Here is a 15849-nt window from a genome sequence, read left to right on the forward strand (position 1 = left end):
CCAACAAGTAAATAATTTGTCAACTCTCATTTCGGTGTAGTCGGTAGGACTTCCTTAACTTTTGTTTTGAAAGCAATAACGATACCAAACCGGAAACGGAAGATCCCGTTCGCTTTGACGCAGGTTTGACATGCCCCAACACGTCTAACCTGTAGCTTTAAGAGCAGGAGGCGTGTCACTTCTCTCCCATTTGAATATACGTGCTGTAGTTGAGTGGAGCCGGGGTCGGGTTGCGTCGAATGTTTTTCTCCCCTTCATCCAGACCAGATACGAGACCGGCCCGACATCGACAATCATCGCCATAGATAAATCGTCATTCACAGGCACCCGACAGCTCTACGTAACGCCCGGATGGTGGATGTTAGCTAGGGAGGCTCTCTGTCTGGCTCGTTTACATGCAGACCCAGCGACGTTATGGACCTGCACATACTGGACCACAGGCTCCGGGTCACCAGCATAGCCAAGAACGGGGTGGTGAACTACACACACCCTCTGATCAAGCTGATATTTCTGCGGAACAGAACACGGTAAGACTGTGACGTGAATCAGCTTGATAATCCTGCGGCCGAGTCATAGTGAGCATGTTTTCCATGTGCCTGGATATATTTCCTTTTGTTTAACTATGTCAATTAAAGTAGAAGGCGCGATGCCACATTCAAGTTTGTACTAATAACACATGAGCCAAAGCCAGTACATCAGAGTAGAGTGATTATTATTATATTTGCACAACTGCAATCAAGCCTTCATATTGCACCATTTTATGCCCATCATGTGTGCAGTCATTGTTTAGTGACATTTCAATACATTCATAGACCTGAGAAGCCATACAGAGTCCACTATTGTAAATCAATGATATTTTAATATTTGAACAACACAGTTTACACTTGACCGCCATTCAACATCCCTCTTCTGAATTGTCCGGATGTCATGTTGGCACCGGTGGCATTTTTTATGAAATCCCTGGAAATCCTCCCATTGTTATGTCATTTGTTCATTACTCTGGCTGCACAACATACAATATGCATGGCAGGAAGAAAAGACCAACATCTGTCTTGAGCTCTCCTGTGATTCCATGAACAGATGAGGGCTGCAAAGTAAGCACAGTGTCAAAAGCTTTAATGCTAGCAAATGTCAGGGTAGATAATCCTCCTCTGGTCTTTGTGACATCTGTAGTCTAGATATCACACTCTTAGTTACCAGTTATCAGTTACCGCGGCAGCAGGCCTGTTTAATTGGTTTATCATAGGTCACAATCCAGGGATAAACCTTTCTCCAAAATGAATCAAAGAGAGGAATAGATGGCAAAATAAACCTTTTCTATGTGTCCATGCCGGTTCTGGCGTCGCATTTGTCATGCAAGTATTGACACGTCCATACAACTGTGTAATGATGAATTGCACATCCACATAAAGTGAGTAACACAGAGATGTACTGTGACTTTGAATGTGTCAGCGATTTACGATTTAGGCAAACGGATGAGTATTACTAATAAGTGTCTACTTCCATGGCTACACACCTATGTATTCACATAAATGGACTCTTCAGTACCTTTTTAAAAAAAAAAAAAAAAAAAAAAAAAACCATTGTGGCTGCATTTCTTTGCATGAGCAGCCTGGACGCTTTCCTGTGCGACTCTGCCTTTCTGGAGTTTGACATCGTAGAGTAGATAGTAGATATGTTAGGCCTTGTTCCCCCCCGCCTCCCTTTCTTTGGTCAAACTACAGTATATATGATGGGGAATGGGGTGGGGCAGAGGCGTCATTGCAGCTCCAAACAATTGTGGAGCAAAACAGGCCTGATTGTCTCAGTTGGTTTTGGCCCTCTCCCTGTTTCAGGCCCCTGCTATTCATTGGGCTGCAGTGCCATGAGAATGAGCATGAAGTGGCTGGAAAGCAACCATGAGCAGAATTTTAAGGAGGTAATCACTTCTTGAAGGCAGGCTTATCCAATTGCGAGAAGGGTCCGTGTAAATTGCATTCATTGGATTTCCGATTCTGAAACAAAAATTTGGTAAATACATTTTACTGCTAAAGAAAAGACAAGAAATATTGTTTTTTCTTACACTTTTAGTAACCTGGGAATCACATTCAGTACAGGAAAAAGTTTGTTTAAAGTTTGCTTGTCTGTAGGCGACACAACCTCATCTATAGTCGTCAATATCTTTCTATATCCTGTTCAAAGGAAACAGAGTAGGAAATTCAATGAATGGAGGCTAAACAGACCATGAAGGTTCAACATGATCACACAGCTGAAGACATGCAGGAAGTGAATTGTCTAGCTAAGTCTTATGACTTGTATATGATATGACATGTCTTATTTATTTAGGTGCAGGTGATGGAAGGAGTCAGCAACACTTTGCTTAGTGTAGAGAATAGAGATAAGCATGTTGCATGTAAGCAAGTATGTGATTTATTTAAACTAATAGTCCTGCATCATTGAGACAAGGATAAACCTCCAAAGTGACTGACTGGTGTGCAACCAAGTCTCGGGTTTTCGTTTGAAATGTGTATGTACGGTATGTGTGCGTTAGGTATGGGTGCAAGTTGAGCTTCTATTGTCCATAGAAGGAATCTGGTTTAAAGATTAACCGATTGTTCAGAACGACGAAGACATGCAGTTTTACATGGTAGATATTTGATACTATGTGCAACAGTAGTTCTCAAAATGTTTGTACCAAGAGACGCATCTGAGCAAACCAACACATCTTAGCAGCACCTTTTCCACAAGCCACGACTCACAGACTCACATGAGCGCATGTGTGCTGCATCGACATGCACATAGAATGGAGGTACACTGTGTAGGAAAGAATTGTCCCACAATAACCATATGTCCATAGATTTCATTTGTTTCAGATCTGAAGTACATCTGCTGGTACTGTAGACCATCAATGCAAGCCCGGCCGTGAATTTCTAGAACATAATCTTTATTTTGATCTAGGTGATTTGCAAGCAGATAAAGGAAACAGTAGCAGTTCTTTGGTTGGTCTCTGGGTCAAAGTGGTGTGTGGACGTGGCCCTGCAGGCTCAACACAGGCCTCCTTTCTCCTCTGGGCAGCTCGCGAACCAGAGCCAGCTCGGCCTGAAACAATGCCTCTGCTGAGCCAGGAACCCGGTGGGGAGTTTTCCACTTGTCTGCTTCAGTGATCTGTCAAGGTTGGGGGCACTCGCTCCCCAGCTCAACACAAGGCTGGTCCCCCCTCCCCACCCCCCCCCCCATACTGCCCCCCTTCTTCTAATAATAAGCAGTGAGGTCAAGAATAAACTCTCCCATTGTTCCAAAAAAAGAGGAGCCTGTGAGAATGAGGCGTAACACCGTATAGGTCGGCTCATAGCGAGCTGGGAAAGGTAGCGGGCCGGTGGGTCGGTGATCGGGGCGCCGCCACAGCTCCAGCTTCACTCTTCACACTTGTAACAACATCAGTTTGCGGCGCTCTTATCACGTTTCCTCAGCTGGAGCATCAGTTGAGACTCCCCCCTTTCGCTCCCCCATCGTCATCACTACCACCCGTCGCTTTGTGCAGCCAGTTCAAAGTCCAGAAATGTGTTTGCTTTGCTTTGCTTTTTTTTGTTTTGGGTGTATATTTTGATTGGAGAAAGCATTGGACATGACAGTGCACATACAGTTATGGGAGGTTTTGGAGATTGTTTTTGATAGGAAAAGATGGGGGGAAGATGAGAGACAGAGAAAAGAAAGAAGGTTGTGTATTTATTGTTGTTGTTGTTTTACTTTTTTTCGAAGCGAGGCAGAGAGCCAGAAGGGGAGAGAAAGGAGAACTGAAATCCTGAGGCAAAATAGGCAATGTAATGTTCATGTAATCTGAAACAATAGGGTGACAGACAGGGCAACAGCAGAAAGCCACGGCCGCCGAAGGTTGTGTAAACATGAAACAGTAGTGTGGACGCTGAGTCCTGGGTGATTTCAGTGTTGTTGGTTCAATGATCTCATAGGTACAGAACAAATAGGGGAGAAGAGGACGCACGAGGAGGGAGAGAGGAGAAAAACCAAAAGAGACGATATCTCACCCAAAGACCCGAACCCACCCCAACAGTCACACAACCCTGTCCCTCCTTCCCCACTCAGTCGCCTCCTCGCTACCTGTTGCTCTGTTTTCTCTTTGGGGTTGTTTTCCTTCATGCTTCAATAGAAGGTGTTTGCTTTTCTAGCTCATTAACCGCTAATGCTGCTGAGGCAAAGTGTGAACAGAAACTGAATAAGGCGTTAAGTTCATTTCCCAATGCGCCGTCAGCATCATAGCGAGACATATTTTTACAAACAGGAAATCAGCCGTGCACATTTGTTTCACACATGCAAAGGCCATTTTGCTTCTCCAGCCTCTACTGATGTTTGGCTGCATTGAAGGTTTGATATGTAGTTTAAAAAAGAAGTAAGATCAATTGAATCCTACTGTCTGATTGTGCATTCACTGGATATCTCCTCCTCCAAGATGCATAACGTGATTAGGCCTCCAACAACCAATTTCTCACATTATCAATCAGACATCCAATAACTTTTCCAGTTAATTCGGTCGATAACATGTCAGAGAATTATGACAAATTTGTATCATCACAAGTGTAATCTTAGCAAACATAACAAACATACTACTAGACAAACCTCATGTTTGTATGTGTGCTGTGTACTTTGCTGTAAAAGGTGGATAGTGAACTGAAAAAGCAGGAGAACCTCCCAGACTCGCTTGGCATAAGTTCAATATAAGTAATACATTTTCTGTCCATTGACTAATCAAATGAACAAAATGCTTCAGCGCTACATGTGGTAGAACACAGAGTCACTCGTACTAGTTGGACAGATATTGTACTTGGTGTTTGCCACCTGCAGGAAATGTCAAGCTGGGGAAGGTGAAAGGTCAATAGGAAATGGGGTGGGGGCAAGCGCAAAAGGATGCTGAACTTGCTAGCACAACACAGTGTTTCTCTCTGTCTCTCTCTGTCTCTCTCCCTCTCCCTCTCCCTCTCCCTCCCGCCCTCTCCGTCTGTGGGGTGACTGTCCCGACTCATGGCAGGGGGATTAGTTTTTGCTTAGTCAGGACTTTGTTCAGTCTCACGCTTCTACTGTAAGAACCTAAGAACTTCAGCTGACTGATAAGCAGAGGAAGCGGAAGGTGACTCTTCCTTGTAAGGGATTCAAATAAAACAAACAGAGGTTAACCGTGTCTATAAGTTTACGGGCCTTCTAACACAAGTGACAAATCAACAACTAAACTGAATAACTGAAAACAGAATATACTTCAATTCTGCATTCAGATTTGATTAAGTTGTGGGGAATCTATTCAGAATGTGCGTCTCCGTGAAGGAGTCCCAGCGTGTCCATTGTATTCCAGGTTACACGTATGTTACAGCTGCCAGCCTGGTAACCATATGTACCAGCTCCTCATATCCAGGAAACTGATTTGTTGCCCAACATACTGGTCTCAGTAGCTGTTGGGATCCGACAAAGATCTCCGTTTCACTGCTCCGTTTTCTCCGCAACTAGATCCAATGGGCCTGCTTGCTCTTTTTGTTACTCTCAGTCAATCCCCCCCCCCCCCCACCTTCCTTTCTCCCATTTGTCTTCTCTTTTTTTTTTAAAGAACTGAACTTTGTGACCAGACTGAGCAAACAATCTTTGAAAGCAAATTGCCTCGATCCTGATGGAGACGCAAATCATAAACATTCAAAGGAAGAAAGAAGGAAGAATCATCCTCTCTGAAGTCTGGGATACACCAGAAGGAAAATATATGACACACACACACATATATATACTCTATATAAATATTTTATTCCAAAGCTTTATTGTATGAAAGCTGTACCAGCTGGCAGAACATCTACATTTTTCAATAATATCTATAATACAATGACATCTCACACGTGATCCCGTCATTGGTGATGTTTCAAGGCCTTTCTTTAAATGGAGCACCAGTGCCCCAGTTTGATGGGTTACCCACCGTTTCTATCAAACAAAGGAGGAACGCTGGCATAGTGCTGAGCTCGGCTTGTTAGTGTGCTACTGAATGTGGCAGCCTGTGCACATTTCAGAGAGCTGCGCTAATTTGTGCCCGGGTGATGTAAATCTGAATGTCCTTGTTGTTTGTAAAAGAATAACACCCCTTCATCCACTCTGTTTCTCCTCTCTTATCTCCTCTTCCTCTCCTGTGTCAGATGCAAGTTCTTCAGTCTGACAGAGACACCAGAGAACTACACAGTCGTCCTTGATGAAGAAGGATTCAAAGGTAAAACAACCTTGTGCACACGCATCGTTTGTCACACTATCCCTGATAGTGTTTGTCCTCCCGCAGTGTGACGACCATCACATCACACGGACTCTAATCTGTTTCAAGTCTAAAGTTACTTCCTTCCTTCTTCCCTTCCTCCAGTGTTTCCTCTCACAGGGTGCTGTGGCTGCACAAAAACACACACTGTAGACATAAAAACTGTGCAGTGTTTTGATACGTCATACGATTAATTACTACTAACACGATCATGCATTGAGGCATAAAACACCAAAAGGCAGCACAGACGATCAATAATAATCTGTATTTCTATTCTTATTCGTCCTTGTCAACAGTCTTGTTAGACATGAACTGGAAACTCTTCAGTGCTACCTGACGTGGATGGGAGTCTGAATCCGTCCGTCTGTCTGGGTTTGTTGTGATGTGTGTGTGTGTGCCTGCCTCTTGCTCCAGTTTTGTGCGATGTAACAGCACTTTATAAATAGCAGGGGCATCTTAGGTGTCCATACTAGTAAGGGGAAGGAGGGGACGCAGGGGGAGAGGAAGTGAGGTAAGTTGTAGCAGCAAACAGGAAGCAGACACCCAAGTCCCCTAAAACATTTCACGTCTTTATGATTGCAAAGGTGGCATCGTGTTGTCAAGGCTAAGCGCTTATACCAACAGCTGACAGACCTCTTCTCAGTAAGATGTGGCTCTTTAGTAACATCTAGTGGCCGCTGTAGGAAACTAAAAGCGTCAACAAAAGCTTGGTCTCCTCCACAACCCCAAGTTTTCTCTCCAAATCTCTCTCCTATTCTGTGCAGGGTCCTGGGGGAATGCTGGGGCATATCCCAGCATTCATTGGGTAAGGGGTGTGGTGCACTTACCCACAAGTCACCTGTCTGTCAGAGAGCACAATCAAACTCATTAACTTCTTATGGGTAATTTAGTGTCACTAGCCATGATGATGGCGGCCCAACAGGGACTGTTCCAGTTAATTCGGAGCCAAACTGCTTATTACAGGAGCCAACAACAAAGTGAACAGCGTCATATTCAAAGTTTCATCTCTGTGTGTCGTGCCAGTATAACTACACAAATGATTTGCAGGGCAGTTTGCAATATTGGTTGAGTTTATGATTGCAGCTCTGTGGCCAGGTAATGTTGTCAGTGGCACCAGCATGGTTCACTGTTCAGTATGGTTGCCTCACAGCCTTCTGGGTGGACTTTAGGTGCTCCTATTCTCATAGGCGCCTCGGTTCCCTCCTAGAGTTCAAAGATTGACATGTTTGGTGACTGGGAAACGTATAAGTTGCACATGTTGTACTTGAGTGTGAATATGACTTAAGCCTGAGCACTGTTCATCGGTTGTTTGACGCTTGCTTACAGCACCGATGATCCTAACCCAAAGTGCAAACTCATTGTGAGGCCTGAGAATTTGGAGCATTTCAAACTTAAAATGCTAGTCAGAAAACCTGTAGCTATGAGCAACAATCTTTGTGCAAAAGGCCCATTAAATAAAAAATAAAATATGAATCCGCCTTTACTTAATCTGTCTCCCAGATATGATGTCTGAATTGCATCATTATTGCTCCATGTTTTATATGTAGAAGTGTCAGGTTATTTCTGCTGTTCTAGAGATAGAAAGTGTAACGCTTAAGCTTACAGTATAATGTGGTCATGTGGTGTGAACTTCCTCCTCCCACAGAGCTGCACCCCTCCGAGCACCTGCAGGTGGAAAGCTCCATCTGGCTGCCTCTCAACGTCATCTCCAACGGCAACACGTCCAGCAGCTCACAGGCCGTCGGCGTGACGAAGATCGCCAAGTCGGTCATCGCCCCGCTGGCCCAGCAGCACGTGTCCGTATTCATGCTCTCCACTTATCAGACAGACTTCATCTTGGTGGGGGCAATATGTTTGATTCTTCCTATTCTGATTTTATTCTTTTTTTTTTAGGATGAATTCTGCACAGTCCAATTTTCAGTCTGTTGTGTCTTCTACTGTTATAATTAGGGGATATTGCTTTATTTTATTTTAGGAATATTTCATCATTTATTGGTATCCTTTATTTATTTAAATATATAGAATATAAAATGAATTATACATAAATGCAGGAAAATCTGATGAGATAAAAAAATCCTTACCTGGAGGGAAATTTAAAGAAACAAAACGGTAAAGGTTGATGATAATTTATAGATGTCAATATCTGATGTGTGGTGCCAGACAGACGAAGCGGCACTATCAGCATTTAGTCCTCTCTGGAGCTCCCTTCACGGCCAAGGGCACTTAGTAAGCTAATGCATTACAAGTGAATTTGATTAGTGGGCATAAATGTGTGTCATCTTGACAGACAGTGTCAGCAGGTGTATTAATACTGTAGTTGACATCCTGCCAGAGCTCTCATATGACAGTAAGTAATATTTGATACGTTTGATCTACTGACCTTGCATGGCCCATATCTACATTTTAATCTCTAAACAGAAACATTGAATGTTGATTGAAGGGTTTACACATATTTCTCACATATTTCTGCCCACCATGGGTTTTGTGCAGGTGAGAGAGAAAGACCTGTCTGTCGTCATCGGCACTCTGGAGGAGGAGTTCAAAATCTACAGAGAGGTTGGAGGAGAGTCGGTCCCTGTGCACGGTGGCATCCTATGTCAGGATGTTCACAACGGCCTCCAGAAGAACGGCAAAGAAGGTAGACGATGCAAATCCTCTGGCGCCACCCTCAGGCGGTGTGTAGAGTGGCAACGCGGTCACAACACTCAGATTAGACTTGATAGAGCCATACACGTGTTAATTACGATTGAACATCTCTGGGGTGTAAACAGTACTGCAATATCACACTCAAGTAGAATGTTTTACTTCGTTACCTCTGTCGATTGTTTAGAAAGAAAGAGCAAATATTCCGAAACACATAAAATGACATCATCACAAAAACAAACCTACATGAATTCTAACAGAATTACATTTTATTTTTTGGTTTTTGGAATATTAGCAATAAGGCCTTTGACACGGCCCAAGAAGACTTTATTGTCTATAAATACTTCTTTACGAGAATTCACAAAAAAAAATATGGTATGAATGAAATATCAAACTTATTTAGACCCAAAAGTACAAATGGATGTTGAATTGTGGTAATACGACTACATGTTATTGCTTCCCTGCCCAGTATTGTCTGCTCATTCTTTTGTGTTGAAACAAAAAGTGTGTTTTTTCAGTTATCACAGCATGCAACACTTCCTGTCCATGAGCACTTGAATGAACACATCTTAAACAAACATTACGCAATATTATAAAATGTGCCCTGAAACAAATAGGCTCCAAACACTCTTTGAACTGCATCCAAATACTGTATGATATCCTGTACTGTACTGTACAATGCACTCAGAATGTGTTTGTCTTTTCACTCTTTCACATTCATATAACTCTGATGAGACAGCCTTATTTTTAGTTTCATAATAGAATAATTGTTTTAATCCATATAGAAAAAACAGACAGATCTGAATTTTAATGACCAGGCTTTCATCAATTCTAAATTTTAAAAAGTGACTTGAATGCATCTCAATTGTCACACTTTCTTTTTTTTATCAACAACACAAGAACAGTGAGGAGCCTAGAGGCTTTGTAAGCTGAGGTGGTTTGGGCGTCTAATCAGGGTGTCTGAGGTATTCCAGAATGTCTGCAGAGCCAGAATATGCTGGAACGATTATAGTGGCTTGGGGACATTGTTAGACTACCCATAAAGAGTTGGAGATGTGGCTCGGCAGAGGGACATCAGGACTACTTTGTGCTGTTTGGGATGTAAAACGCTGCCTTGGAAACAGCTCTGGAATACGTGCTTGAATCTTCTACTAAAGTAAAAGTACTACACTAGCTGTCAAGTGCACTCAAGTAGTACTGTGTTTTAGTTCACTTCAATTTCCAGAGGTTAGGGTTAGTCCACTTTTGCTGTTGAGTTAAAGCCTTAGGTCTCTAGTTTAGCGACTGAGGAAAGGCCAGAAAGTGTGGATGTGCTTTCCAGCCTGGCAGTTCTGCTCTTTTCATTCACCTTCAGTGTCATCGCTGTTTGCAGCCCTCCAACCCACAGTTCACCCGGTGCTGATCCCTCAGAATCACTTCTGTGTCATGTCTCTGGACCCTGACACGCTGCCCTCCATCGCCACGACGCTCATCGACGTCCTCTTCTACTCTAGCAGGTCAGTCGACATGTCCTGTCTCAACCACCGGGTGGCAGCACATGTTATTTTTTGACTTTGATCAAACCAGTGGATAGGGTTCTTTGCTTTCTTTCTGAATGTGTGTCCTCTTCTCTCCTGTAACAGTCCTAAAGAGGGAGCACAGTCAGCTCCCAGCCCACATCTGGACTGTGTCAAGTTCTTCTCCTTCTCCCTCATTGATGGCTACATCTCGCTGGTGATGGACACTGAAGCTCAGAGAGAGTAAGACAATGATCTGTCTCGCAGTGAACTGGTATACACACTGCACTTCACACACTCAAAATGCACTGTAGCTGCTTCATGTGTTACATCTGTTGTTTGTCTGCTACTTGTGCTATATTTCCTGTGTCGTTGGAAATATGAGAATGCGTAGGTGCGGTACAAATCAGTGGTTGATCTCTGTCTGTCCTTTTGTCTGTGCTGTAGGTTTCCTGCTGATCTTCTATTCACCAGCTCCTCTGGAGAGCTATGGCGGATGGTGCGCATAGGAGGACAGCCTCTGGGATTTGGTGAGGTTTGGTGGTGGTTCTGGAAGTGTTTCCTCTGTCTGTATAATAATAATAATAATAATAAGCTGAAGAAGAAGAGACTGATAAGTCACAGGGGGATCTATCAATCTATTAACAATATTGTAGTGTTTTTGTGCACACGTTGTACAAGCACATTGTAAAAAGTACTTTTAATTATTTTTTGTATTGTAATTGTCTTACACTTAGATTTAGATATAAGATATTTAGAAACATTAAGATGACTTATTTTAAGATGTTTTGGTTGCTTAGGGTTCTTGTGTTTTCTCTTTTGCTTTTAGGGTTACGTCACCAGAGCAAATGATGTAATATTCCTAATATGTAAAGTAATATAATTGTTTCCTGATATTTCCTCCTAACAAGAACAGAAAATCTATGGGAGCTGACAGCAATCAGGGATGGTGGCTGGATTGATTAGACAACATAATGACAGATGATCAATAAACCAAACTATCAGTCATGTAAAAGTTATGGTGACGTGAGCAGGATGAGGAAATTATGCTCAGGTTCATCTTTCGAAATTTGAAACCTTGTTGTGAGTCGTTTTGTTCTCCACTAGACAGCAGTGGCGCATCAGCATGACTGGTCAATATAATTTATAATGCACCAACGCAAGTGTGTGTTACAATAATGATAAAGAATAAAAAACACTAAATAAGCTGCGTCATAGTTTCAGCTCAGTTGTAAAGCTTCCTTTATGTTAATTAGAGCACTGGTGTAACATTACCACTGGTGTCAAAGCTAAATGGATGTGTCAGATCAATATTCTAAGATATATCTTTGCATGTTTTTCACTGATTTACAACTGTGACCTTTAATCGTCACCTGTTTCCTGTCTCCTCTCCCATGTTTTGTTGCTTGTAGATGAGTGCGGAATCGTCGCTCAGATATCTCGGCCGCTAGCTGACAGCGACATCTCTGCCTACTACATCAGCACATTCAGCTTCGACCATGCGCTGGTGAGTCACCACCTGTTCACCTCATCGCTCTGGAGGACAGGATGCTTACACTGACGTATTTCAAGATGCAGGTTGGGTTTGTGTGGGAGCGGGCTGATAAATAGGCCCACGCGAAGGAATGCGTCACTTGAAACATTCCTGTGGGATTTAATCAGAATGGAAACTTCAGACAGGTGATTCCAAGTGTGTTTGATAATGCGACATTTAAAGTGCATGATTTAAAAGAGAACAATGCATTTGAAACGGATGTCTGTGCTGCAAAGTGCAGTGTGGTTACTTTAATTTCAGAGAAATTATCAACGACTTGTCATGCAGGTTTGACAACGCGGCTCACGGCAGCAGAATTTAGGTCTGAGATTTGCACTTTTGAATTACGATAGATTTCATCATCATGACTTTCTTCATGATTCTTAATTTCAGTGTTATTCCAGTAATCCACCTCTGTGTGGTTAATAACCACAAATTGTGTGTGTGACTAAAACACTCAGCAAAACCAAACTTCTCTCCTACATTGAAGTCATTACTGCATTTCATGCATTGTTTAGCCGTTACCCAAGAATAGGAGAGAAGGTCATCTTCAGTCTGTCAGTCATGTCAGCACTTTTGCAGGTCTCATATACAGTAGATAGATAGATAGATAGATAGATAGATAGATAGATAGATAGATAGATAGATATTCCTAAACCCATCAGTTGTGCAGCACAGTGAGATGTGGCTGCTTCTTTGGCAGGCCAGGATGCTCTTCGTTATTATGGATGTTCACTGTGTTAGTGGATCACATTGATTGAGCCGCAGATTAAAACTTTCAACTGCAATCTCATTCCAGTCCCTAGAAGATCACACTCCTGGGTCATATTGCGTGCGGTCGGAGGCAACAAAAACTCTCTGCCAGTTGTGGCGCTTTGATTTCCCGAGGACACAAGTGAAAGTGTCTGCTGTTATACCCATTCTCTAAAGTGAAGGGTTGTTCCACAAGCCTCAGTGTGGGTCGACCTCTGCTGGGATGCGTCAGTTGAATCTCACTACGTCTTTTCTTACCTAAGTTGGGCACAGACAGCCTCATTAACCAGTAGAAGAGTGACGCCTGCTATCTGACACCTACAAGATGAACTATTCTGCACCCACTGCTGTCACTTCCGTTGTTCTGTTGTTTTACCACATCACTGGAAAAATTGCTTAGTGTCATAGTAGTTCAGTTCCTACTTGGTTGATGTGACTTTATTCTAAAATGACCCTTGAAAGATAAATTAGATTGCAGAGAGGGTGATTCAGAAGAGAATGGAAGGAACTGCGTGGGAGAGATCAGATTCATCTCATCAGTTTTACTCTGATTTATTCTTTGCACCCCACCTGCCTGCTGCAGTAAATACAATTCCAGGAAAAAGCAGCACAGTTTGATCAAGAGGAAGCATGACCAAGACTGAGTGAATAGTCAGAGTAGGAAACACTGTTATAAAGGTTCCGTTGCTGCATGAGATAGAACAACATGGCTGTGACTGGCTCATGTTGGAGTCAATCTGTTTGTGTGTTCGATGGTACCTGCTACATGTTGGACAGGTGATGGTAGGCGATGTTGGTAGAAATGGTTAGTAAAGTGTTTGCAGGTTGTTGTTTTAAATTTCAAGTTAAGGTTTAGTAAGAGTGATATAATGGTGGATAGTGTACCAGGTTCTTTTTCAGCAACTTCAACCAGCATCAAGGATCTAGTGTGCTTTATAGTACCGTGCTTCATTTTATAGTGAGCACGGCTTGAAATCACCAGGAACTGCAGATGAAATTGAGCTTTGTAGCTAAACTCTCGTGCAAGAAGTTGCATGGTCTCTAACAATTGAATAAATAAGATAAAATCAATCAAGCCAAATGTCTCGCTCATGAACTAACAGTCCACATACGTTGTTGGTGAAACACCTCGACAAGTACACGGCTAGGAAGTTTCCTCATCATCCTTACTTTTTCCTTTGTGCCTCCTCTGCTCTCCTTCAGGTCCCTGAGGAGGACATAGTGAGCGTGACCGACATGCTTCGGCATCAGAGGAAAGAAGCGGCCACCAGTTGATTTTCGCCATCGCGTCTCAGCTGGACGATGTGTCTCAGCCGTAGCAGCCTGAGGTGGCGGGCCAGCAGGAATGGAGGCTACTCTGTGCCTAGACTAGCACTGCAGCGCCGCCAGTATTAACCACTATCAACTCGTTGCCATGACTACCAGCTCTTCTCTACGCTGTGCGCGAGGCTTCCTGTCTTACCCATAACCAAGGTGGGACGTACTGATTCCCGGGAGGTCCACAAGCTCGCCCGTGCACATCCAAATGCACAACTCCACCCGAGCAACAAACACGCATGTGCACATTCAGATTCCCAAGCACAAAGACAGATGTACAGTATGTGTGCAAGACTCCTTCTCTTGTAATGGACCCTTGTGGGAGGTGATGACTCTGACACACACATTTAACCACTTTGCTGTAAATACATCACCAAGTCTTCCAGTAGTGTTTATATCGAATTTTCACGTCGGAATTACCCTCTTGTGTCAAAGGTATTGAGCGAGACGTGTAGGTTTCTGATTCTGAAACTGAATGAGTAACCTATGGTCAGTGTTGCAGTAGCATTTTATTAAAGGGTCAGCATTTCTTAACTTTTGCTTTATTATGGTCAACAACACTATGTCTTATTTCTATTATTTGCACAGTGAATACTTAGGACTTAGAGCTAATATCACTCTGACTTTTTCTTTGGTACATCTACATTTTGTACAATTTGAAGTATTCTGTAAACATTTGTATTTTTGTGCTGCTTCATTCAATAAAAAGTATTAAAAAGTTGATGCTTGTTGAGTTGTAAATGTGTGCACTTGAAGGCTGTTGAAAAGTAAAAGTAGTCATTGTGAAGGTTTTTGCTTAGAGCACCTTTTGAAGAAACGGCCATTCAACTCTGGCAGCCAATTTTAGCAAAAGCGATCAAAAAATAGAAGAGATTACATTTTTCCAGCTTCACCAGGCAAAATTGTCGAAGGTGCAAATGAGCACGGCTAAGATCCAAGGAAAAATAATTGATTCCTAGACTCAAGGTTCCCAAAGTTTAAGGCCAATCAAGTACCGTACCATAATAATCACAATATCTCAATTATCACTTGTGGAAAAATAATTTACTCAAACAAACTCAATTGTTACTTTCAGACACTTTTGATTGTTTTACTTTGAATCATCATTACATTTCAATTGCAATATTATAAATGAGATTGTGTGTGTGGGAGTGTGATGTTTAACATCTCAGCTCCTTGTCAGACATCAAAATGAAAATATCTAATGATTTCAGTTTCATATGTTTCGTTTCTAAGTACACTATGTGTTCATGGTTGAGGATGCAAATGTATTTTAAAATTTGTCTTTATTGTCTTTATCTGGCCGTTCAACACCAGGAGTCAGAGCATATTACACATGTTATCTCATCTAGTCATCACCATGTCAGTGCAACACATGAGTCGGTGTTGAAGTTGGAGAATGAAAGACCATTTATGGTTTTAAAGGAAATGGAATCAATGATGTGATGAGGGTAATCATAACACTACTAATAAGATCTTGGCCTTCCCTTATTCTGCTGGTGTTAGTACACAACCACATCCCTTGCTCTCAATTGATGCAACCTTCAAATGGGTGCTTATATTTCATTAACCCAGAAGTACCTAGAAAGCTTTGCTTCATTCCCTTGACATAGTGATCAATCTCATTCCTCTCTATTATCTTTGTTTCAATTGTTTCATCTCTTTTAAATGTGTGGAAATCCTTTGGGGTGACATCCAATGGTGATGACACAGTACTTTCATCATTAAAGTCACACCTTCTCTAAAAGTTGACACATCACAGCACTTTCTGTCATAAGTGAAGTCACAAAAAATTACATGATGGAATTTCTTGTAGCTGGCTATGTGGGGGCGAACATAGA

General features: G+C 42.4%; 1 protein-coding gene across 2 annotated transcripts; it reads left to right on the forward strand.

The window, feature by feature from the left end:
• The first annotated feature begins 180 nt into the window (after window positions 1–180).
• On the forward strand, window positions 181–14729 carry castor1 (cytosolic arginine sensor for mTORC1 subunit 1). 2 transcript variants are annotated; one of them, XM_076150819.1, is made up of 9 exons: window positions 181–527; window positions 6156–6226; window positions 7911–8104; window positions 8756–8903; window positions 10263–10404; window positions 10531–10647; window positions 10852–10934; window positions 11817–11911; window positions 13895–14729. In XM_076150819.1, exons 1-9 carry the CDS (start codon window positions 415–417, stop codon window positions 13964–13966), a joined length of 1035 nt encoding a protein of 344 aa, XP_076006934.1. In that variant the 5' UTR covers window positions 181–414; the 3' UTR covers window positions 13967–14729. The 2 variants fall into 2 exon arrangements, with proteins under 2 accessions (XP_076006934.1, XP_076006935.1); XM_076150820.1 differs by having other exon boundaries at window positions 182–527; window positions 10281–10404.
• The last annotated feature ends 1120 nt before the right edge of the window (window positions 14730–15849 follow it).

This window comes from Genypterus blacodes, unplaced genomic scaffold (assembly GCF_046128005.1).
Source record: "Genypterus blacodes isolate CSIRO-AG114 ecotype Tasmania unplaced genomic scaffold, CSIRO-AGI_Gbla_v1 ptg000053l_1, whole genome shotgun sequence".
Taxonomy (NCBI): Eukaryota; Metazoa; Chordata; class Actinopteri; order Ophidiiformes; family Ophidiidae; genus Genypterus; species Genypterus blacodes.

Excerpts from the sequence above, each read along its gene's own strand:
- castor1 (XM_076150819.1), top strand. The coding sequence starts at position 415 with ATGGACCTGCACATACTGGACCACAGGCTCCGGGTCACCAGCATAGCC. Across the intron at positions 8,105-8,755 it reads ATCAGACAGACTTCATCTTG|GTGAGAGAGAAAGACCTGTC; the intron begins GTGGGGGCAATA and ends GGTTTTGTGCAG. Across the intron at positions 11,912-13,894 it reads TCAGCTTCGACCATGCGCTG|GTCCCTGAGGAGGACATAGT; the intron begins GTGAGTCACCAC and ends GCTCTCCTTCAG.